Here is a 25272-nt window from a genome sequence, read left to right as displayed (position 1 = left end):
GTAAACAGTAGTTTTCAAATCCCTCCCCCCCTTATGACCCAGTGCAAGACAAAAGATGGACGTGCTTCTCCCAATATCGGGTCTGCTCTTCTGTCAATTTCTTCCTCTCTGTCTCGTTTACGATGCTGTCTCACTACCATCCCTAGCCCACAGTGCGTATGCTCTCATCCTACTAGCCCCCATTGCTCCAGCCCTCCCTCACTCCAACTTTGTAGCCTCCCTCAACAGATCCTTTCTTTTCTCACTCTTCACCCTGCACACCCAACCCCACCACAATCATTCTTCCAGTTCATCTAGCACACTTCTACTACAAGGTCCACCCTTGGCTCTCCTCTCCCTTGTACACACACACACACACACACACACACACACACACACACACAAAGTGAGCATAGCATAGGAGTATAATTCCCACAATGCTGAAAGCTTCTACAGGAATTCCTTCAGCTGCATCCAGTCACTCTGCCCCCACACAACATTCATTCCTCCAGCCTATGTGATCACATGCAGGGAGTGCAGGGATTAAGCATGTGCTCATTGGCTTGTCTTGCACAGGTGTAATCCCTGTACTCACTGCAGTGCGAGGATTGAGTCACTGAAGTGAGATCCTGCTGAGGACCACAGATATTTTGCAAGATTCACATGGGGTAGGGATGTGCAGGATCTGTGTTTACCACTGAGTTCCAAGACAGGGAAAAGCCCAGCTTTAGTTCTTTAAAAAAAAAAAAAAAAAAAAAAGGCTTTCAGCAGTGGAGGAAGCAATGCAGGGCTGCAACCTTAGTTACCAGTGTATAGAAATCTGTTTTAACATAAGGTGTTGCACAGCACTTATTGATAAATTCTATTTTTTGGCATGTTTAAGTAATAAATTATGCAAAAGCCCAATCAAGGAAAAAAAACACAGGGAAAACAATATTTTCAAAACTGAAGTACTACAGCTTTAATAACCATCATTGCTTTAAAAAATCTGAGACTACATCCCCTTTGGGAAACTTATATGATAGTTTAGTATTAATTCATTAGAATATATGCCTTCTAAAGAAGTGTCCAGTATGCTCTCGAAAGCTCATGCACAAATATTTGGTAACTCCAATGCTGGTCAAAGATAGCCAAGAATCCAGTTGTCTCTAGGAGTAGCACTGCGGAATTGCTAAAGTCTGGGGAGTCACAATCCCATGTAGGTACTGGCAGCTAGGTTCATGGTTTTAGATCCTAGGATATGGACCAAGATGTGAAGAGGATCTACAGTGACTAGCTACTATAAAACCTTACTAGTTCATCTAGTATATACTAGAGACATTCTCGCTTTTATAATCATATAATCATATCAAACAACTCCTAATTTTATCCTTGGTCTCACAATTCCAAATCATTAAATATTTGAACATGCTACACCAATACCTCTTAATCCAGATGTAACCTTAGTTTTTGAAGTCTTCACTCCTATAGAAATAACCGCCAGTTCTTATTTACTTAACCCTATTCTGTAGACGTAAACTTTTCTTGAAGACTGTAATCTGTAAACACCTGTATTTATTATAAGAACTTGTATTTACTATTTATATTTATTATTTAGCTATTAACATTGTTCTATTACCACTTGGTACTATTTCTCTCCTTCACCTCTAACTCTAAGTTCCTACTAAGTTAGCCATGTTATTTATACCCAATTGTTGGATGTAATTGTATATTTGTTTAATTGTTCAATCTGTTTGATGTAATTTTCTGTTCCTTGTTCCGTGTAAACCGAAGTGGTATGCACTAGTGCATGAACTCCGGTATATAAAAGCCTTTAAATAAATAAATAAAATAAATAAATAATAAAAGTGGGCAATATTTAACATTTACCATGAAAAAAGGTAGGTTTACTTTGTAGCATGAATTAGGAGCCATTCCTAATGTTGATTTTATTCTGCCATTACATGTGGCAGAATCCACTTTAGATCAGGTCACCACCAATGATCCAAATCTTTTAAACTAATTAAACTTAATTATGCAGTTGCTACTCTTGTCATGATGAGTGTATGGCCAATGCCTCTGACAGTAGTATGCATCTTTCCATGCTTCCCATTTTAGATATGCTTCTCTAGTATGTTTTTGACTTTCTCAGGCTGATGACCAAAAAAGATCCAATTCTTTCATGCAATGTCCCCGATCATTTTCCTTGTTTATCGCATCTTAGGTTCTCCCTATCCTATGTTCCTTATAAACACTATTTCTTTACTCTGTTGAAACCTTATTAATTAGAAGTTACATTTTACCAATCAATTTACTTTTCATTCATTCACTGACTTGATAAAGGAAGCACAGCTCTTGAAAGCTAGTCACATAGGGGGCAATAATCAAAGCCTTTTACACAGGTAAATGTGTTTAGAACATAAAATGCTAGGCTGGGTCAGACCAAGGTCTATTGAGCCCAGCAGCCTGTCTGCAACTGTGGCCAGACTAGGTCTCAAGTACCCAGCAGATGCCAAACTAGATTTCATATTATTCACTCCCAGGGAAGCAATAACTTTCTCCATTCTAGTTGGCTAATGTTTTATGGATGTTAACTCCAGAATTTGTCCAAACCTCTTAAATCCTGCTATGGTAGTCACCATATCCTCTGGAAACAGATTCCACAACTTGGATTATTTGCTGCGTGAAAAAGTACTTCCTATGATTTTTTTTAATCTGTTATGTTTCATGGAAGGTCCTTGTTTTATTATTTTTTTTGAATGAGTAAATAACCATCATTTGCCTATTCCTCCCCACTCATGATTCCATGAACTCCTATCATGTCCCTTCTCAGACATCTCTTTTCCAAGCTGAAGAGCCCTAACCTGCATAGTATCATTACATAAGAGACGTTCTATTCCCTTTACCATTTTTGTCACCCTCCTTTGCACTTTTTCTAGTTTCATTATGTCTGTCTTTTTTTTTTTTTTTTTTTTTTAGATGGGGGCAACCTGAACTGCACACAACCTCAAGGTGCAGTCACACCATGGCTCAATACACAGGCAATGATATTTTCCATTTTATTGTCCTTTCTTTTTCTTATTCTTAACATTGTACTTGCTTTTGTGATTGAAATCCTCAACTCAATATGCAGTAGCAAAGTATTATCCACAAGGACACCAAGGTCCTCTTTCTCATAGCTGTAAGTTATGATTATTCTTCCCTATGTGCATCCCTTTTCCACATTAAAATTTCATCTGCCTTCTGCAGTTCCTTACAAACAGCTGTTTTAACAACTTTGCATAATTTTGCATCACCTTACTTTTCATTCCCTTTTCTGGATCATTTATGAGTATTTTAAACCAGCACTGGTCTTAGCACCGAACCCTGTGGTACTCCACTAATAACTTTTCTCCATTTTTGAAAACTGACCATTTAGTCCTACTTTCCGTTTCCTGTCTTTAGCCAGTTACCAGCCTACAAGAGGACAAAGATTCCTATCCCTTGACTTTTTAATTTGAGTTGTCTCATGAGAGGATTTTGAAAAATACCTTCTAAAAATCCAAATCCACTAGAATCAATTGGCTCACTTTTATCTACATATTTACCCCTACAAAAATATCCAATAGACTTGTAAGACAAGACTCTTCTTTGCTAAATATCACATTGATTCTTCCCCATTAAACTATGCCTATTATATGTTCAGTAAGTATGACTTTTACCATTTTGTCTGGCACTAACATTAGGCTCACAGGCCTATGGTTTCCCAAATCACCTCTAGGACCCTTTTTAAAAACTGGTATTACATTGACCACCTTTCATTTTAAAGATAAGGCTGTTTAAATGATATGTTACAGATTACTTGCAACAGGTTGGCAATTTCATGTCTGAGTTCTTTCAGCATTCTGGGATGAATACCATCCAGTCCTGATTAGTTACACTTGAGTTTGTCAATTCGATCTAATATAGGAGTTCCCAACCTTTTTGGGAGCGTGGACCCCTTTTCAACCTCCAAAATTTTCAAGAACATAAGAACTTGCCATGCTGGGTCAGACCAAGGGACCATCAAGCCCAGCATCCTGTTTCCAACAGAGGCCAAACCAGGCCACAAGAACCTGGCAGTTACCCAAACACTAAGATCCCATGCTACTGATGCAATTAATAGCAGTGGCTATTCCCTAAGTAAACTTGATTAATAGCCGATAATGGACTTCTCCTCCAAGAACTTATCCAAACCTTTTTTGAACCCAGCTACACTAACTGCACTAACCACATTCTCTGGCAACAAATTCCAGAGCTTTATTGTGCGTTGAGTGAAAAAGAATTTTCTCCTATTAGTCTTAAATGTGCTACTTGCTAACTTCATGGAATGCCCCCTAGCCCCCATGCTTCCCTTTCATTTTTATCTTCTATGCCAGTGGTTCTCAACCCTGTCCTGGGGACCCCCCCCCCCAGCCAGTCGGGTTTTCAGGATATCCACAATGAATATGCATGAGAGAAAATTTGCATACACTGCCTCCATAACATGCAAATTTTCTCTCATGCATATTCATTGTGGATATCCTGAAAACCCGACTGGCTGGGGGGGGTCTCCAGGACAGGGTTGAGAACCACTGTTCTGTGCCATGTATAGAAAAGTGATTAATGTGCATATAATTATTTCATCAGGCTCATTCATAATATAAAAAACATTAAATAACGCTTACTGCTAAAAATTAACTACATAATTTCAAAGCACAGCAGTAAATGTGCAAGAATGTACTTATATTCAATAACTTACATAGTGAAACTACAAGGAATCACAAGCTGAATCTGGAGTAACTAAGAGGAATGGACTGGGGAAAGAAGAGAGACTGGCAAGGTGGGAGAGAGAGAGAGACACAGACTGGTAAAGATGGACCGATGGAAGAAGAGAGACTTGAGGGAGAGCAAGAGTGACCAGGATAGACTGGTGGAGAGAGATTGGTGAAGGGAAATAGAGGGATGTACTGATGAAAGGAGAAACTTGGTGGAAATGGACTGGTGGAGGGAGATAAGACTTATGGGGTAGACTGATGGATGGGAGAAAGACTTGCAGGATGGACTGATAGAAGGAGGGGAGGGACTGGTTGGGATGGACCATGAAGCAGCAGAGAATGATAGACTGGTGGGGGAAGGGGGAAGGAGGGATGTTTGAGACAGGTCCACATCACTAAAAGGGAGTGGAGAGAGGTTTGGTGCACATATCCCTACCAACCTTCCCTCCCCCCCTCCTCCCCCTTTTTCTTTTAAGAAAATCTGCGAGAGGGAAACCACCCTGTTAGTTTGATCTTGGTGGGGTCCAATGGCTCACCTGCCTGTTACCAAATTCCCTACTTGCAGAGATAGGACAACCCTACTCCTAAAACAAGACGCACCACTACAAACATTTTGCACCATTGTCACAAAGTGCTGGGCATGTATGTCAGTGGCATTCCTAGAGAGAAGAATCTTCAAACAAACTCCTGTGTAGTTTCAACCATTTAAGAAAACTACCACAAAAATTATTCAAGTGCATTAATCAATGAAAATTCTTCAATATAGGGGTGGAATAGGATCCCAATATAAAACCTGCACTTCAAGTTCTACAATAGCCTGCATTCATAGAGACTCCCCCAACAAAGAGTGAGGAGCAGAACAAAACAAAGGTACTTCCCCTTATTAGTCACCTTAAAAAAAAAAAAAAGTCATCAAATTCTGGTGTCACTTCATTAACAGCAACACAAACTCCCTCCACTTCCAGTAACTTTGTATAATACAAAATCCTGCAAAAAAAAGTGTATTTGGGACTTTCAGAAAGTCTGCCATACTATAACGCCCTAACTGCCAGACTCAAACAGTAACAATCCTACCTATAAAAAAGCAATTCTACAAATATTACAATAGGCCCTAACACACCAATATACCTCCTGTTAGGAAAACCGAACAAGTCCAGCTGCTGTAGGTCCTTTTATAGAAGCTACGTGCTAGCAGAATACCTTACCTAAGTCACACATGCAAAACATCCTTGCTAAATACAAAATAAAAAGGACCATAAAAGTATACATACACATGCGCAAACAAAAACTGAACTGGAAACCCCACTGCAACAATAAAAAAAACAAACCCAAAAACATTGCATTACTCATAGAACATCAAAGTCCAATCAAGAAATATAAAATATCAATAGTAAAACCAAATGAATTCTTTGCTTCCGTGTTTACTAATGAGGATGTTGGGGAGCTACCAGTTCCGAAGATGATTTTCAGGGGTGATGAGTCAGACAAACTGAACGAAATCACTGTGAACCTGGAAGATGTAGTAGGCCAGATTTACAAACAAAAGAGTAGCAAATCACCTGGACTGGATGATATGCATCCTGGGGTACTGAAGGAACTCAAAAATGTAATTTCTGATCTATTAGTTAAAATTTGTAACCTATCATTAAAAGCATCCATTGTACCTGAAGACTGGCCAATGTAACCCCAATATTTAAAAAAGGCTCCAGGGGCGATCCAGGTAACTATAGACCAGTGAGCCTAACTTCAGTGCCGGGAAAAATAGTGGAAACTATTCTCAAGATCAAAATCGTAGAGCATATAGAAAGACATGATTTAATGGGACACAGTCAACACGGATTTACCCAAGGGAAGTCTTGCCTAACAAATCTGCTTCATTTTTTTGAAGGGGTTAATAAACATGTGGATAAAGGTGAACCGGTAGATGTAGTGCATTTGGATTTTCAGAAGGCGTTTGACAAAGTCCCTCATGAGAGGCTTCTATGAAAACTAAAAAGTCATGGGATAGGAGGCGATGTCCTTTCGTGGATTACAAACTGGTTAAAAGACAGGAAACAGAGAGTAGGATTAAATGGTCAATTTTCTCAGTGGAAAAGGGTAAACAGTGGAGTGCCTCAGGGATCTGTACTTGGACAGGTGCTTTTCAATATATATATAAATGATCTGGAAAGGAATACGACGAGTGAGGTTATCAAATTTGCGGATGATACAAAATTATTCAGAGTAGTTAAATCACAAGCAGACTGTGATACATTACAGGAGGACCTTGCAAGACTGGAAGATTGGGCATCCAAATGGCAGGTGAAATTTAATGTGGACAAGTGCAAGGTGTTGCATATAGGGAAAAATAACCCTTGCTATAGTTACACAATGTTAGGTTCCATATTAGGAGCTACCACCCAGAAAAAAGATCAAGGCATCATAATGGATAATACTTTAAAATAGTCGGCTCAGTGTGCTGCAGCAGTCAAAAAAGCAAACAGAATGTTCTGAATTATTACGAAGGGAATGGTTAATAAAACGGAAAATGTCATAATTCTTCTATATCGCTCCATGGTGAGACCGCACCTTGAATACTGTGTACAATTCTGGTTGCCGCATCTCAAAAAAAGATATAGTTGCGATGGATAAGGTACAGAGAAGAGCAACCAAAATGATAAAGGGGATGGAACAGCTCCCCTATGAGGAAAGGCTGAAGAGGTTAGGGCCGTTCAGCTTGGAGAAGAGACAGCTGAGGGGGGATACGATAGAGGTCTTGAATGAGTAGACGTGACTCGGTTATTTACACTTTCAAATAATAGAAGGTCTAGGGGGCATTCCATGAAGTTAGCAAGTAGCACATTTAAGACTAATAGAAGAAAATTCTTTTTCACTCAACGCACAATAAAGCTCTGGAATTTGTTGCCAGAGGATGTGGTTAGTGCAGTTAGTGTAGCTGGGTTCAAAAAAGGTTTGGATAAGTTCTTGGAGAAGTCCATTAACGGCTATTAATCAAGTTTACTTAGGGAATAGCCACTGCTATTAATTGCATCACTAGCATGGGATCTTCTTAGTGTTTGGATAATTGCCAGGTTCTTGTGGCCTGGTTTGGCCTCTGTTGGAAAAAGAATGCTGGGCTTGATGGACCCTTGGTCTGACCCAGCATGGCAATTTCTTATGTTCTTATATTCATATTAATAAAAAGAATATTTCAAAACTGATATATAGAGCATCCAATAATTAAGAACTCAATTTTTTAATTTCCCAAACACCAATAAAATATTTCAAAAGACATCAAATAGCCAACAATTAAAACTAATAAGGATTTAAAAAATTCCCCTCTCCATATCTAGGAACTTAAATTTCCAGTTGCCCTGATAGTGCTGTGGATTAGGAGGGGACACACAATCTCTCCCCTCACTCGCACACACACGCACCCTCTCAGACACACACACACACACATGCTCTCTCAGGCATGTACAACACAAAGGCTCTCATACAGTACTCACACAATTACAATGCTCTCACAAACACACTTGCTCTCTCTCACACCCTCACTCGTGCCTCTTCCTCTTATTTCCTGGAGTCTGCAAGGGGTGGGGGATCCCATGGCTGCCTCTTCTCTCATGCTGCCAGCAGGTAGGGATGTGGTGACAGAGGTCCCGAAACATTTTTCAGTCTTTAGCTACTGGCAGACTGCCGGCGCATCCATCCTGTCAGGTCTCCTTCGATCTTCAGTTGCCGGCAGGATGGGTGTGCCGGTGGCCCTGTTGCCTCCTTCAGTCTTCTCTGGCCTAGGGTGTGCCAGCTGCCTATCAGGCCTCTTCTTTTGTAGCACAGGCTTTCTTCTATCTGTGCTCAGTTCCAGCGAATCCCCTGTAATGGTCTGGCAGACCCCTAGGGGTCCATAGACCACAGGTTGGATCTAATACATCTTCTAATCTAATACATCTTCTAATACCACAGATTTGTTTCAGTTGCTCAGAATCATAACCTCCAAAGAATTTTTCCAGCATTATGTTCCCAACATCCACCTCAGTAAGATATGGACGCAAAGGATTTAAGATTTTCTGTTATTTCCTTTTCCTCCCTCTCTTCTACCCCCCCCCCCCCCCCCAAGTCATCTAGTGGCCCAACTGACTCCATCACAGCTTTTTGCTTTAAATATACTTGAAAATATTAGTTTTTGCCACTCTGGCAAGCTTGTTCTGAAATTTTCTCTTAGATACAAAACAGTAGTAAAATAGGCTAACATTATTTAAACATTTATTTTCCGCACAAGTCACAGAATGTTTGTGGCGGAGTACAAGGGTAAAAACACATAATTGAAGCCAGTACATATGTTCTTGTTTATTTTCTTCTGCTTTCCATTTTTTAGACTAGGAACGTTTGGTTTTAACTGCTTCTTTCACATCACCAAAAAACCAGCTGGAAATAGTTTGGTCTTCCTTCAACCATTTTTAATGCATGGGATACATTTTATTTTGGCTTCCAAGATGGCGTTTTTAAACAATCCCCAAACAATTTTTGCAACTGTTCCTTTTAAGTTTTCTCTAATTTTCTCATTTTATATTAGTCTCCCTTTACAAATGTATATGCTACTGCAGTAGTTCTGCTTAATGTCCTCACTTCAGAGAATTATGTCAAATTTGACCGCTTATGAAAGCTATTACTTAGTATAAGGGTTAGTGTTTTGGGGCCACTAAGTCATACGTTTCACTGAGGACTAGATGTAAAGTAGCTGTCCCTCTTGCTGGATCTAGGACCAACCAGAGGGGCAGCTCCATGAAGTTATTTATGGTATTTTAGGAACTTAACATCTAGTATGTCCCAATGAGACATTAGCAAGGGTGCCACTTTTTTCGACTGAATGAGATAGCATCAAAGGGGAGCTCTCATGTTATTTGGGTTCTTTTTTGTGCTGCAGCACCACACGTTTCCTAAACAAACACCACCAGACCTGAGGAGGATCTGGGAACCTGTGCCATGAGGATGGGGTGGAGGGGGGGAAAAATAGTCTCCCTTTGCACATGGGATTGAGAGGTGGAGAATCTCACCTTGTATAAAGCACCCAAAGCTACCCTGCTCCTAGATTAACAGCTCAGCTGTTCAGCCTTATGTCAAGGCTTGGGACTCTTACCTGTCCGCACATTCTTTAGAGCCTCCATCTTCCAAGCACAGTGCCTCCGTGCCCTAGGCAATATCCGATCACAGCTATAGCAGTTGGAGTCCTGGTCCGAGCTCAGTCAGCAATAGATTGAATGTGCATCTGTAATGGATATCTGCGCCCATAGATTATATGACTTGAAACTGCTTAGAACAGGCTTCCTGGACTTGGACTTCTGTCCTCATTTGTTTTAATTTTAGAACTGAGGAGTTGTGTTTGAAAGAAAACAGAAAAACAAGACCGTAATAGAGCACAAGACCTGAAAAAAATTTGAGAGACTGGGATATATCCATGCAATAGTTCAGAACCCCCCCCCCCCCCCCAAAAAAAAAAAAAAAAAAAAAAAAACTCATGAGGGAATCCAAGCATGCTGGGTCCATGTCAGTATTGTCACTCCATGTGTAAAGGCTAATTCAAGCTTGCTTGTGAACGAATAGGCTTTATGATTATTGCCCACCCTGTATGCAGCCAAAAGTACCAGGGTTTATGAACAATGCAGGTACTTTAGCCTGCATATCTTCAGAGAAGTTCCTGGGGAGGGATTTGGTTGGGTGATGCACTTACAAAGGCAGTTTTGAAAAATCAAAACTACCCATGTAAGTTTGCCTTTGAAAAGCATCCATACAAGAAGCAGATACAAATTTGTATGGGTGCTTTTCAGGGGGCAATAAAGCAAAACTTGTCACATGGCTTTGCTTTAATTATTGCAGAAATACAGTTTCATAATCGTCTCTGTAGTATATTTGCATTTTCAGATGGTATTCGATAAAGCTCTTAAAAAAACGACTCCTCAGGAAATTAAAAAGCCAGAAGACTGAAGGCGGTATCTCTGGATTGGTAATCAATTATAAGAAAGGACACAGAGCATAGGTCAGTTTTCCCAATGGAAACAATCTAAGTAGTGGAGTGCTGTTTAACTTATTGCTCAATATGGAAAAGGGGGATCAAGTGAAGTTAAATTTGCATATGACAAATATTCAAACTATTTTAAACACAAGAAGACTGAAAAACTGCAGGAGGACATATAAAAACTATTCAAAAAAGAACTTGCATGGATGACCAGTGATTATAACTATGGATGCGGTCTTGATTTAGACTGTACACATTCTACCAATGAGTGCAATTAGCATTTTTGCTTATATGAAGGTCATTTGAGTAACATCTCAGCATTAACATAGGGTGAAATAGATTCAACATATTCTGTGCATACGGCAAAAAACTTTCACTCTTAAGGTCTAGTGCAAGACTGGAAATTTAATGTAATGTTTGTTTCCACCAAAGAAAATATCCTTTATTTCACTAACCTAGCAGTAGTATTACATTACTTTCTAGGAAAACTAAAAACTTATTTTCAAATTTATAAACCACCTCTCTATTGAGTTAAGTTTCTGATACTGCAAGATAAGAGGGTAGCAATTTCTTGTAAAGAACAAGAAGAAAATTCTTGAGAATTAAACTGCAATATAAAAAATACAAAATGATTTGCTTTAATTTGAAACTTATTAACAACCCTGTTTGTATGTACAAACTAAATTAAAGATGCTTAAAAAAACCCCGTCTTCTGTTTAAACTAGAGTTCATCTTTAGTTTGTCAAGATTTGAAGATATAGCTGCTATTCTTGTGACTCCATTTATCTCCTTATATGTCACTTCTTTATTAAGGTTGCTACCTGATCCAGGTCAACCAAAACAGGCTGATCCAGTCCTGGTTTTGCCTCGTAGCATGAACATGATTTTCCTAAGAACATGCCCATTCATGTACCAAACATGCTTTCTACAATATGTTCGCTACTAGTAGAGTTGCTTAGCTGTAACAGGTGTTCTCAAAGGACAGCAAAATGTCAGTCCTCAAAAATGGATGACATCTGATGGGAGCCCAACTGGAACTTTTAGGTCAAAGTTTCTAGAATTTTGTACCCTTCTGGGCATGTGAAGAATAGCATAATACCACAAGTCCATGCGAGGGCCCCTTCAGTCTAATTTCTTAGACTAACCTGGAGAACCCGGCTCCAAGGGGAGACAGGCAGGCAGATTTCCTGCTGTCCTTGGAGAACACTTGTAACTTGTAAGCAACTCTTTCTCCAAGAACAAACAGGATGTCAGTCCTCACAAGTGGGGAATCCTTAGCTACAGAAATCCTGAATGAAAACAAAAACGGGAGGAACCAGAACAGTACCAAATGGGCACAACTGTTTTTTGTGGCAACAAGCCTTTTTTCTTTATATTTGATTTGTATAGGAACAGCCTGAAACAAAACCAAATAGGCCCTAGGAGGGATAGAGTTGGGTTCTACACCTCAGATTCTGCAGGAGAGAAGGGCCGAACCTACTCTCATGTCAAGTCCCTATCCAAATAACTGTGTGATGTGAATGGGTGGATCTTCTCCATGGAGGCGGATCTTACATGGACTCCCGATGCTGCCATGGGTTCTGACACTATGAGTCTTGACATATATGTCATCACATTCAAGTCTGCCTGGACATAACAGAAAGATACGTGCTAGCCAATTTGATAGAATTTATTTAGTAATGGCAATCCCCAGTTTGTTGCTGTCAAATGAAACAAAAACCTAGGTAGTCAAAAAACTATGGGATTCAATATGCTCCAGGCAAAAGGCCTAGTCTCCTTTGCAGCCCAAACTGTGCAGCGCTTTTTTACCTTGCTGGACAAGTGGCCTGAGAAAGAATGACTGGTTCAAATGGAATGCCTATATCACCTTATGTAGAACTCAATGGCAGGGGTGGAAGGAAATTAGAACCAAAAAGTTACCAATAAGGGCACTGACCTCAGCGGTCAGAGTAACAGACAAGTATGAGAAAAATTAGTATGAAAGCTTGCTGGGCAGACTGGATGGGCCATTTGGTCTTCTTCTGCCGTCATTTCTTTGTAACCAAAGGCAGTACAGAGATGAGTCCATCTTCCACGTGTTGGTGATAGAGTTAATCTCAGTGCAATTGGTACCTAACTGGGTTGGTCTTGAGACCTGACCGACATGAAGTCGGCAAAACAATGTGAAGACCATAGCTAAAGCCAGAAGAATGCTGGGCTGCATAGAGAGAGGAATATCTAGTAAGAGAAAAGAAGTGATGATCCCCTTGTACAGGGCCTTGGTGAGGCCTCACCTGGAGTACTGTGTTCAGTTCTGGAGACTATATCTCCAAAGGGACAGAGGCAGGATGGAGGCGGTCCAGAGAAGGGCGACCAAAAAGGTGGATGGTCTTCATAAAATGACTTATGAGGAAAGATTGAAGAACCTAAATATGTATACCCTGGAGGAGATGAGAATCAGGGGTGATATGATACAGACTTTCAGATACTTGAAAGGTTTTAATGATCCATGGTCAACAACAAACCTTTTCCATTGGAAAAAAATAAATCAGTAGAACTAGGGGTCACGATTTGAAACTCCAGGGAAGGAGACTCAGAACCAATGTCAGGAAGTATTTCTTCACGGAGAGGGTAGTGGATGCCTGGAATGCCCTTCCGGAGGAAGTAGTGAAAGCTAAAACTGTGAAGGATCCATAAAGGCTAGAGGATGGGAATGAAGAGAAGAGCCATGGGGGTGGCTTGCTGGAATGGTGGCTACTACCTGGTGATTACTACCCTTACTCAATCTTCACACGGTTAATGCAATTCCAACATTGCTCTCTGCTTCAATGGCAAGGAGAAATGTGGAAAAGAGGATCTGCATTCAGATAACAACCAACAGGGACTGAACTACAGTCTGGGTAAACAAATAAGTGTGGGGGTAGCTTGCTTATTGCGGCGGTTACTACCCTAAATCAATTAAGCCTGATACTTCAGTTTGAATGCATATACAGCATTGCTTTTTGCTTCAACAGCAGGGGGAAATGTGGAAAAGAGGATTTACATTCAGACAACATCCAACAAGGCATTGATCTGTGCAGTCGGGGTAAATAAGCATTGGGGTAACTTGCTTGATACAGTGGTTACTACCCTTAACCATTAAGCCTTACGATTCACCTCTGATGCAACTCCAACATTACTCTCTGCATCAACGGCAGGGGGTGGCAGGAAATTTGAATAAAACAATTACCAACAAGGGCCCTGAATTTGGTGGTCAGTGAAATATAAGTATGGGAAAATAAGTGTGGGAGCTTGATGGGCAGACTAGATGGGTCATTTGGTCTTTTTCTGCCATCATTTCTATGTATCTATGTAAGAGAAAGGGTCTAAAGCCTTTTGCTCACACAAGGGAAACCTCTTCCATTTTATCCCACAGGATTTCCTTGTAGAATCCTTTCTTCAAGCCAAAAGAACATGAGACACCCTACAAGAGATTCAAGGGTTTCAAGGTTACTTTAACATCCAGGCTATGAGTGGCAGGGACCTGACACTGGGTTGGTGCAACCACCCTCAATCCTGAATGATGAGAGTTGGGAGAATTACCTAATCTGATTGGATCCCCAATGGACAGCTCCCTCAAAACTAGGAACCAAATCAGTCTCAACCAAAAGGAGGCTATAAGAATCATGGTTCCCTGGTCTCCAAGCTCCAAAGTTTTCGCAACAAACAGAAATGGAAGATACGCATATACAGGCCCTCATTCCAATTCAGGGCAAAGGCAATTAATGCTCATTTGCCCGGTGACAAACTATTCATAAAAGTTCAGAACTAAAAATTCCCAAAAGGATAATGAAGACTCATCACTGGTGGGCTGCTCAAAAAAAAAAAAGAGACTGAATGGGCCAACGTGAGGAATCATTTCATGTCGCACATGCCCAGCAGGACACAGTCAAAGTTCTAGAAACTCTGACATAAAAGGTCCAGGTTAGGATCCAACTATCAACCAACTTATGAGGGCTGCCAACTTGCTTTCCCTCAGAGAAATAAATTTCATATATAATAGGTTTCCAGTCAGACCCATTGCTTCAAATTTCTTCTAATCTGTTTTGATGCTGGTTTCCAGAATGTACCCAAAAACTGAATATGGGCGACAGGTCTGCAATTGCCTGCCAATTTAGTTTTGCTTTTGTATATGGGATGTATGTAAATTTAACTAGTACTAAGGAACCTGCCTTATCCCAGCTGATTCCTAAAATATTTAGAGTGGCAGTAGGGTTAATTCATTTTTTCTAAAGCAGTATTGGTTATACCTGGGCGCACACACTGTACCCACTTACAGTTCCTGGTGTCATCTTTGGATACACAAATATTGTGCCACTTATTTCCATGTTTCAACTTTCAATAACCATAAGGACAATCAAAGGCTATTTCCTCATTACTGCCATTACACTGCAACTATTTCTACTTTCTGAATCCGGTTGCGAGTTGTATCATTTAATGCTTCTAAATACATTCATTTTCTGCTTTGACACCAGTCTCCTACAGCTGGGAGACAGGAAAAACAATGAGGCTGAGCAACAAGACGTAGCGATATTTCATGAAGAGCACGTCTGCCTCAATTTGTTTACGTATGTTTGGTTTATTTGCTGCTAGGGAGGATGTACCTCAGGATCTAGGATAAATGGCAACGACTAAGAATCTGCCTCACCCCCAACTGATTCCCAAAATATTTACAGTGGTATTAGAGTTCTTGTAGTGCCTTTGGATAAATTTCATCCATTCCTGGTGCTTTATTAATTTCACATGGTCTAGCTCTCTATTTACCTACTCCTGAGCCATGTAACTTCACTGTGCCAGATATTCATAGTTGGTACCGAAGTTGGGTTGTGGTAAAGTCACATTTTACTAAATACTTAAAACAAGTTATCTAGGGTTTTGCTTTGTCCATATCCCCTGAGATGTTTCCCATTGCAGTCAAAGATTCAAAAGAATAACTATTCAGAAAGAATATTCAAAATGGTAGTAAAGATATAAGTATCACAAGTTAATAAAGAGAACACAGGATCCTACATATGCTAAGGACTGCCCACAGTGAAGTTACTTACATTAGAAGAGGTTCAGTTACACTGTATATTACACCACTGGAAAAATCCCAAATGCCAAGTTGCCTACAATTTGGAACCTGATGCTCCATGAAAAATGCCACCACCAGCAGAGGCCAAGAAGAGGCATGACTGCTCATACCACTAATACTACCTGTAAACTTAGCAGGGGGCTGTTGCCTGCCAGTGATATACAAAGGTATCTCACAGAATGTTGTTCCAGTCAGAAGATATGTTTTTTTGTTTGTTTTTTTAATGATCCTCAAATTTAATTTGGACTACAACAGTACAGGGCTGTTAGTGAAGTTTTCAATTAAAACATTTTGCATTTTTGTGTTGCAGGTAAAGATTATTTTCTTCTTTGCTCTTTATAAGAAATTGCTGCCCTCTGTTTTGTAGTATCAGAAACATAATGACACAAATTATACACTTAATCTAGAAAAGCTCCTACACAGATAAGATTTTAGTTTTATGGTAAACTGTCACTAGGAAGAAAAACTGAATACAGTTAGGAAGTTCTGAAGATGAGAAGCCAGAAACAAAGGAAGTATTTAAATTACATCCCAAAGATATACTGAGAGCACACAGTGCATCAAAAGAGAAAAAGATCAGAGCAACAGAATGGAGCAGAACATAAGATATGCCATACTGGGTTAGACCAAGGGTCCATCAAGCACAGTATCCTGATTCCAACAGTGGCCAATCCAAGTCACAATTACTGGCAAGTACCCAAACATTAAATAGATCCCAATCTACTAATGCTGGTAACAAGCAGTGGCTATTCATAAGAACATAAGAAATTGCCATACTGGGTCAGACCATTAAGCCGAGCATCCTGTTTCCAACAGTGTCCAAACCAGGCTACACAGACCTGGCAAGTACCCAAACACTAAAAAGAACCCATGCTACTGATGCCAGTAGTAGCAGAGGCCATTCCCTAAGTCAACTTGATTAATAGCAGTTAATGGACTTATCCTCCAAGAACTTATCCAAACCTTTTTTAAACCCAGCTACCTAACTGCACTAACCACATACTCAGGCAACAAATTCCAGAGCTTAATTGTGCGTTGAGTGAAAAATAATTTTCTCCAATTTGTTTTAAATGTGCTACTTGCTAACTTCATTGAGTGCCCCCTAGTCCTTCTATTATCTGAAAATATAAATAACTGATTTACATCTACCCATTCTAGACCTCTCATGGTTTTAAAGACGTCTCTCATATCCCTCCTCAGCCATTTCTTCTCCAACCTGAACAGCCCTAACCTCTTTAGCCTCTCATCATAGGGGAGCTGTTCCATCCCCTTTATCATTTTGGTTGCTCTTTTCTGTACCTTCTCCAGTGCAACTATATCTTTTTTGAGATGCAGCGACCAGAACTGTACAAAGTACTCAAGGTGCAGTCTCACCATGGAGTGATAGAGGCATTATGACTCTCTGTTTTATTTACCATTCCCTTCCTAATAATTCCTAACATTGTTTGCTATTTTGACTGCTTCAGCACACTGAGCTGATGAATTCAATGTATGCTAATATGGAACCTAACCTTGTAACTTCTGCATGGGTTATTTTTCCCTATATGCAACACCCTGCACTTGTCCACATTAAATTTCATCTGCCATTTGGATGCCCAATCTTCCAGTGTTGCAGAGTCCTCTTGCAATTTATCACAATCCCCTTGTGATTTAACTTCTCTGAACAATTGTCATCTACAAATTTGATCACTTCACTCATTGTACCCTCTTCCAGCTCATTTATAAATATATTAAAAGGCACCGGTCCAAGTACAGATCTCTGAGGCCTTCCACTGTTTACCTTTTTCCACCGTGAAAACAGACCATTTAATCCTACCCTCGGTTTCTTTTCTTTTAACAAGTTTGCAATTCACAAAAGGACATCTCCTCCTATCCCATGACTTTTTAGTTTTCTTAGAAGTTTCTCATGAGGGACCTTTGTCAAACGCCTTCTAAAAATCCAAATACATTACATCTACCAGGTCACCTTTATCCATATGCTATTTACCTCTTCAAAAAATGTAGATTTGTGAAGCAGGACTTCCCTTGGGCAAATCCATGCTGTATCTCAATAAATCATGTCTATCTGAATGTTCTCTAATTTTATTCTTTATAATTGTTTCCTCAATTTTTCACGGCACTGAAAGTCAGGCTCACTGATCTATAGTTTCTGGATCACTTCTGGAGCCCTTTTTATATATCAGGGTTACATTGGCCACCTTCCAGTCTTCAAGTACCATGGATGATTTTAATGATAGTTACAAATTACTTGTAATAGGTCTGAAACAAGAGAGACTAGAGAGATCATCATCATGGGGCAAAAGCAAGATGCCTGAGTGAACGGAAAAGAGGCTAAAGAGTAAGACTTGATTAAAAGGAGTATTGGGATGAGCAATATAGTTTCTGTATTAAGTTTAGATGCTTAAATATACTAATTTGCTAGAAAGATAAATCACTGTTTTAATATAGTAAGCAGATTTATCAAATAGATTTCTTTTGCTGTTAAGTTTGATATTTGTATCTTCTTTTATGAATAAATATAATCAAAGTTGTGGTACTCTGTCTCACATGTTCCGTAAACCTTGCCCATAAATGTCCCTTAAAAGAAAAAAAATAGCTTCCATTAATCCAAAGTCACATGATAAAATCAGATCCTGTTACCCAGTAAAAATATTTTTAATTTGAGAATTTGCTTGGACCAGTTGGGAGGCCCTCGTTATATTTTGTCAGTGGGTCAGTTCTGAGGAGCATGGCTGCATAGTTCATGATTTGGCTAATCAAGGACCATGAAGGATATAGGGGGATACTCAGAATTCTCCCAAAGGATACAGGAAGTTACTCAATGTGCCTGTAACCAGTGCTCTCCTGAAGGACATCCCACAGCGGCGGAAATAAGAGTTTGGCCATGCCTAAAGAAGCAGCCCTGTGTATGTGGGGTAGCATGGGAGCCTGGATTTGTGTGCGAGATGGTGAGAGCTTGGGTGTGTGCGTAAGAGCGTGCGTGTGTGATGTGGTAGAGTAGTACTTCTCAATCCATTCCTTGGAGCATACCTAACCAGTCAAGTTTTCAGGATATCCACAATGAATATGCATGAGATAGATTTGTATACAATAGAAGCAGTGCATGCAAATCTCTCTCATGCATATTAATTGTAGATAACCTGAAAACGTCACTGGTTATATATGCCCCAAGGACTGGATTGAGAAGCACTGTGATAAAGCATGTAAGACTTAGAACTTGGGGGGGGATTGGGTGAACCTATGAAAGTGAGAGCTCATGTGTGAGAGGGAGTCTGTGACAGAAAGCATGGGCCTCTGTGTGTGAAGGAGGAAGACAGGAGAAGAAATAGAAAGAGAAGAGATACCCTGAAAAAGAATTAGGAAAAGCAGACAAGGGAAAAGTGGGGAAGAAAGAGACCGGGACCACCCAATTAGAAAAATACAAAGATCAGACAACAAAGGTTTAAAAAATGTATTTGGAGATTTTAACAATTGAAATATCATCTTTGGGGCTGTGCATTTCTTATATTTTTGTATTTTGTACATTCTTCAGTATTCCACTGTTCAGTCTAGTTTCTCAGGCTCTTCAGTTTTGTCTGCATGTTTCTGTTTCTAATTTGTAGTTCCTTATTTCTATATTAAGTAATTGTCAGTCTCTATTTTGCCTGTGTGTGACTGAGGTGCAGTATTTCTGCTAGCATATAATTTATCTGTAGGTGTCAGACTTGTTCTATTACCCCAGAGTAGGTGGTGTATTAATGTTCTAGGTCCTAGTGTAATATCTGCATTGCTACTTTTTCATAAGGTTGCAGTTGAGTCCTGAAAGTCAGTGCTATGATCATATGGTATGGCAAGATTTTAGATGTCTTTTTTTTGCAGGGGTTTGTGGTACTAAACAAAAATGTTTAGCAGTAGAGGGATATTTTTTGCTCAGGTGACAACAGAACTTGAATATTTTTTTTCATGTTGGTTGTAATGTAAATTGTCCTAGCTCTGCTCTGCTGTACCTGTTCTGATAATTAATGCTTAAGCATTTTTAGCAGCAGGGCCTAAATTGTGGAACTCTGCCCGTAGCCCTGCATGCTGGTTAATGACATCAGTGTATTCAGAAAGCAGTTGAAAGCATTTTTGTTTATGCATGCCTATGAATTGCAGGGATAAACATTGCTCCTTGGTGTTTATGCAGGAATTTTGATTTGATACCAATATGTTTTTCATTTTCCTTTTAATTTATTATATATATTATGTATGATTATGTTTGTTTTGTGATCCAACTAGCATGATTTATTACTACAAGTGTAACAAACATTTTTAAAATAAATAAAAATGCTATTTTATTGTAAACATGATTTCTGGCTTTCTGCAAAGAGGATTCATGAAAATACATTTTATTAAATGATTGGATCTATTTTGCTTTTTACATGATAGTCTTGTGCATTTATAAACTGCAATAAACAAAATAAATACAGATTAATAAGAAATTTTTAATGCTAGTAAGTTCTTGAAATAATTGAGGTTAAATATTTTAAGTTCCTCACATGATGCATAATAGCTGTTGCAGATTACTTAGAAACCTATTCTAGGATACAAGTTAAGGCATTATTTATGAACAAGAATGCAAATAGTAGGGCTCAGACCTGTATGTCTACAGACTACATGTTAACCTTGTGCCCACCCAAAAAATCAGTTCTGGCTATGCGCTCAGTCACTGATGAATGTATTTAAACTTTCAAAAGTGCTTTGGATGGATTTACTTTTTCATTAGATTGTAAGTTGATATGGTTAATTGTTGGAATTCTAAGCTCTAGAAGCCATTGATCTGACTGCCATCATTAAAATTATGCACTGTAAAAAGATTAAGGCCAGTATTTGGTTCTCTGAAGAGGCTTCCAAATTAACAAAAAGCACAGCCAGAGGTTAGAATGGAAACAGCAAAAATCTCCTGTGGAACCAGGTTAGGGGGCTTTCGAAGGCTCATTATTTGTCTTACAATGAAGCCATTAAATCAGCCATAGTTCCTATTTTCTGCTAGTATTTTAGGTGATTAAAAAAAATAAAATAAAAAGGATTTCAGTTTTTTTTTTTTTTTTTTTTTTTTTTTTTTAAGAGAGCCTATAAAAGAGGATTAAGATTTTTCTCAGAAACATTTGCTCAACATTTTGTAAACAACTACTGATTTACATAACAAATCAGGCTTTACCTCCTAGGCATTAAAGAGCCATGAACTCCTTATATATGTTTAAAGGATTTTTCTTCTGTTGATCATGTTAGCTAGGATATGCCTCCTAAATTGAAATCTACAACATATACAGGTTGATTCAGTAAAGATTGCGAGAGAACGGGCACTCCGTGTTGAGCGCCCACTCTCCCAACATGCATCCAGCCACCTCTCCTGGGTGTGTGATCCTATATTTAAATGAAGGGTCATGCTAAAAGGAGGCGCTATGGATGATTACGTGACCCTAGCACTTCCTTGGCCCAGGAGAAGTGGCTCTGTCAGCATGTTCAGGAAGCCAACACTCAATTTTACGAGCGTTGGTTTTCCGAACCCGCTGAGAGCGATTGCTTAGGAAATGGATGCTGGTAAAATTGAGTGTCCATTCTCCTAACCAATGGCACTTTTTTTTTTAACACATTTTTGGTTCCTCTGACTTAATATCATTAGGATATTAAGTCTGAGGGTGTACAGAAAAGCAGTATTTTTTGCTTTTCTTTACACTTTTCCAGGCTGCTCATAAATTAATGCCTGCTCTTGGGAAGGGATTAATTTATGAGTGTAAAATGTGTGGACTGTCCGCACGTTTTACTTTCTGAATCCTGGGTGACTAATAGCCTCATCAACATGCATTTGCATGTGATGAGCGCTATTAGTTTTCAGGGCCTTTGGCCATGTGTTTGAGGCGCTAAACCCCTTATAGTATAAGGGTTATCAAAGTAGTAAAGGAAGGCCTTTCCATTCAGTCGAGAATCATCATCCATGGGTCTTTGAAAGTAAAATTTCCATCCTTATTAAAAGAATCAATTAGGATGCTCTTAAAGCTTCATTAGATCCAGCAGTTTTAAATAACTCGTTATGTATCAGATATCCTTTATTTATCGAAAGTGACAGATGGTGGTTGTTCATCAACTTCATGTTTTCTAGCAACTAATCAGTGTTTAAATCTGTTTTTGCCCAGTATTTTCAAAAGAAATAGCTCTCGTAGCATTAACTGATGATTTGTACTGCAGCACAAAATCAGGAGAATATGTTCCTTGTTACATCCTTTACTTTCTTGAGTTGTTTTATGTACTGGTTTTCAACTATTACTATTTTGTTTTATGTATAACGCTATGGAGTATGTTATTTTGTTCTCTGTACACTGAAGTGATCTCTCTGATGAACGGCGGTATATAAAAACCAATAAATAAACGTTACTGGTTCTCCCTGTTCTCACTGCAACTTTTGATACATAAATCACAGGATTCTTCTGAAGTGGCTGGCTGATACTTAGGTTGGAGGATTTTAACATACAGATTAAAAATTTAACTCTAGAGTACCCAGGACTCTAATTATTACTCATGCTTTAACTTTCATATGGTTCCTTTGACAGCCGAGTTCCAGAAATCTGAGGTGTTACAATTCTGCACAGATTATAATTATACTTTGTGAACATGAGGGAGAGACAAAGCAACAAAAAAACTGACTTGCTGTAGTAAAATAAGAGCAAGCAAACTGCACCTTAATCCTACCAAACTCAGGTCCTCAGGTTTAACAACCCAATCCTTTTATAGGTCTGTATTGGTTAAGGTTGGAAGGAGTAAAGCTTCTTTTTCATGACCAGGCCTGAAGTTTGGGAGTAGTCATGGACACATAATTAACCATGGAACAGCAGATTGCCTCTAACGTAAAAGCTTATTTTCATCTCAGGAAACTTCATTCTGTTCTTCATTATCTAGAGGATCTGTTTGCTGCAAGCACTTATTCTATTATAACTGGATTACTGCAATTCTTTGATGATTGGGCTGCCACAGAAAAGTTTTACACATTTTTACTTTTGTAAATCATATTAAAAAATATATGGCTCATGGCAGTTAAACAATACTAAACATAAACTGGCATAGAAACTCAGCCAATCCAACATAAGTGTTTACCAAACCTCTCCTGGAGGCATACAGTGAATATGCCTAAGAAATGTGGATACCCTGGGTCTCTAATATATAAAAATTTATTTCATGCACATTCAATATGAATATCTTGAAATCCTGACTGGTTAGGCGTGCCTCCAGGAGAGGACTGGGAAATATTGCGATATAAAGACAATGACAATCAAATAAGAATTAAGCTAAATAAAACCAATGCTGATGTAAGTAGACCACCAGACCAAGGAAAAGCAGAATGAAAAAGGCAGGTCGTTACAGCTTTGCAGAAAGATAATGCTGGTCTAAAAGGTGAAGAAGGTCCGAAGGCATTAAAAATTCCAAGTCTGGGGGCTGCTGATGAAAAAGCACATCGTGTCATCTCCAGCTTGCATTCTTTCAAGGAAGTTCATCTAAACATTTACAACTAGTCCAGAACGCAGCTAGATTATTCGCCATGACTAAACCCACACAAAAAAAAAAAAATAAGTTCTTGTTCTTTGCTCTCTCCATTGGGTATCAATTGAATATCTGACTAAATTTAAGATAATCATTTATTACACGCTTTTCCCAACAAAAGAGCTCAAAGTTACAAGTTCAAGCTACATGAGCGTTATACACAGCTCTGTACTTATACAATTAGATAATATCTCATGGTAGTAACTAAAGGCACAGTATATTCTCTCTCTCATGTTTGTGAAGTACAATTCTTTTGATATTAGGATCGCTAGACAGGCTAAGGATAACGAGTACAGGGAGCAGGACAGCATAAAAAGGGTTTTGCCAACAGCTGAAAGAAATTGGTGCATTGCCTTTGTTGACTAACAGGTTTTCATTTTCTACATAAGAATGTTAAGAGTAGTCCACCCATATTTTTTGGCAAACTTTTACCTTTTCTTAAAATTACAAGATTTTGGTCTTAATTAAAAAAAAAAAAAAAAAAAAAAAAAAAAAGTAGACTCAGGAGTAACATCACAAAATGTTTCTTTAAAGAAAGGAGGGTGGATGTATGGATTAGTATCCCAGGGAAGGTGGTAAAGACAAAAATAATAATGGAATTGAAGAAAGCATAGCATAAGCATAAAGAATCTTAACTATAAAAAAAAAAACAAGAGGGGACATCAGTTCAACTGGTTACAACTGCATCAGAAATGAAACAGTCTACTAGATGGGTCTGCTGTCTTGTTCTCCATGTGTATGTTTAGATTTGGGAAAAGGGTAGGAGGTGAAAAAGATGTTTCTTTGGTGAAGTTAAATATCATGGTGGATCAAGCTAATATGCCACTTTTTTTTGGATATTTTTATTAGTTTTGTAATTGAAATACATAACAGGGTAGAACTCCAGACAATTCCTCCTCCTGACACCATTCGACGCAACATTGATGTATTACCCAGTGTTAAATAATACATACACATATACGAGAACCTGTCTATAATGTCTGTTCTTTGATATCGGAAAAGGTAAGTATTGCTTTTGCTGTAACAATAATATTCTCCACAATAACCATAACAATAATAAAAGCACAATAAAGAATAATAAAGAATGACACAAATAAAAGAATCGCATTAGAAGAACATATGGGATAGTTTCATGAGAGTCGATGTCCGTGTTCTTCAGTGTCACTAGTCTAGTCTCAGTATCCCTGTTTAATATTCCCCCAAATCTTTCCCTCCCTTCCCCTACCTCCCCTCCCGTCTTTCTTATTGTGTCCCTCCAAACAGCCTAAAAAGAGCAGATAAACAACAAGTGGAAAACAGGCAAAGCAGATAGATACATGTAAATACATGTATGTTGCAGAAGCCTTGTATTATGGCGTCCATAGTGCTCATAATATGGGGGATATGGCTACAGCGAGTGTAAGCGATGCTAATGCATTGGACGTCATTAATAGGGATTAATCTAGAGAAATTAATAAAATATATGGCTTAAATGGTCCCATTAATAGTAGGGGAAATCTCCTCTCGTACCCAGCCTAGTATTAAACTCCACTTTAGTTATTGAACAGCCCAGTCCAATGCTGCATATGTTGTATAATATAATGCAATATGATTTGCTTTACATTACCCAATCGTGTGGGTCTTGCCAAGTTTACGCCATCCAGCGATATATTATGCGTAGGGTACTGATCTGTGAGTTCCAAGCAGCAGGGCTGCTACCAAGAGATCTCATTCTCAGTGCATTTGTGCTATAGCAATAGCGATGTAACCAGGGATTACCGAATGTCGTGGTCATAGATGGGGTCAGGTAAGTTAGAAAAGCAGCCCATATTGCTTGGTTGGCCACTGATCTTTTTGGAGAGGTACTCTGGGCCATCACATATTTGAAAGAGCATAGGGAATAATTTTCCTAAACCAAT

The 25272-nt window shown here is 39.0% G+C and overlaps 1 protein-coding gene across 9 annotated transcripts in view; it reads right to left on the bottom strand.

The window, feature by feature from the left end:
- LOC115096893 (copine-1-like) overlaps window positions 1–25272 on the bottom strand; it is a 238687-nt gene that overhangs the window by 140317 nt on the left and 73098 nt on the right. The window contains exon 1 of one of the 9 annotated variants that reach the window (XM_029612138.1): window positions 9853–10057. The exons of the other annotated variants lie outside the window; for them this stretch is intronic. Coding sequence (XP_029467998.1) covers window positions 9853–9864 — 12 coding nt within the window. The 5' untranslated portion in view covers window positions 9865–10057. Of the gene's footprint in view, window positions 1–9852; window positions 10058–25272 lie in introns of those variants that run through there. 9 annotated transcript variants of the gene reach the window in all.

The sequence above is a fragment of the Rhinatrema bivittatum genome, chromosome 8, assembly GCF_901001135.1.
Source record: "Rhinatrema bivittatum chromosome 8, aRhiBiv1.1, whole genome shotgun sequence".
In the NCBI taxonomy this organism is placed as follows: domain Eukaryota; kingdom Metazoa; phylum Chordata; class Amphibia; order Gymnophiona; family Rhinatrematidae; genus Rhinatrema; species Rhinatrema bivittatum.
This window is presented reverse-complemented; position numbering and strand designations above follow the sequence as displayed.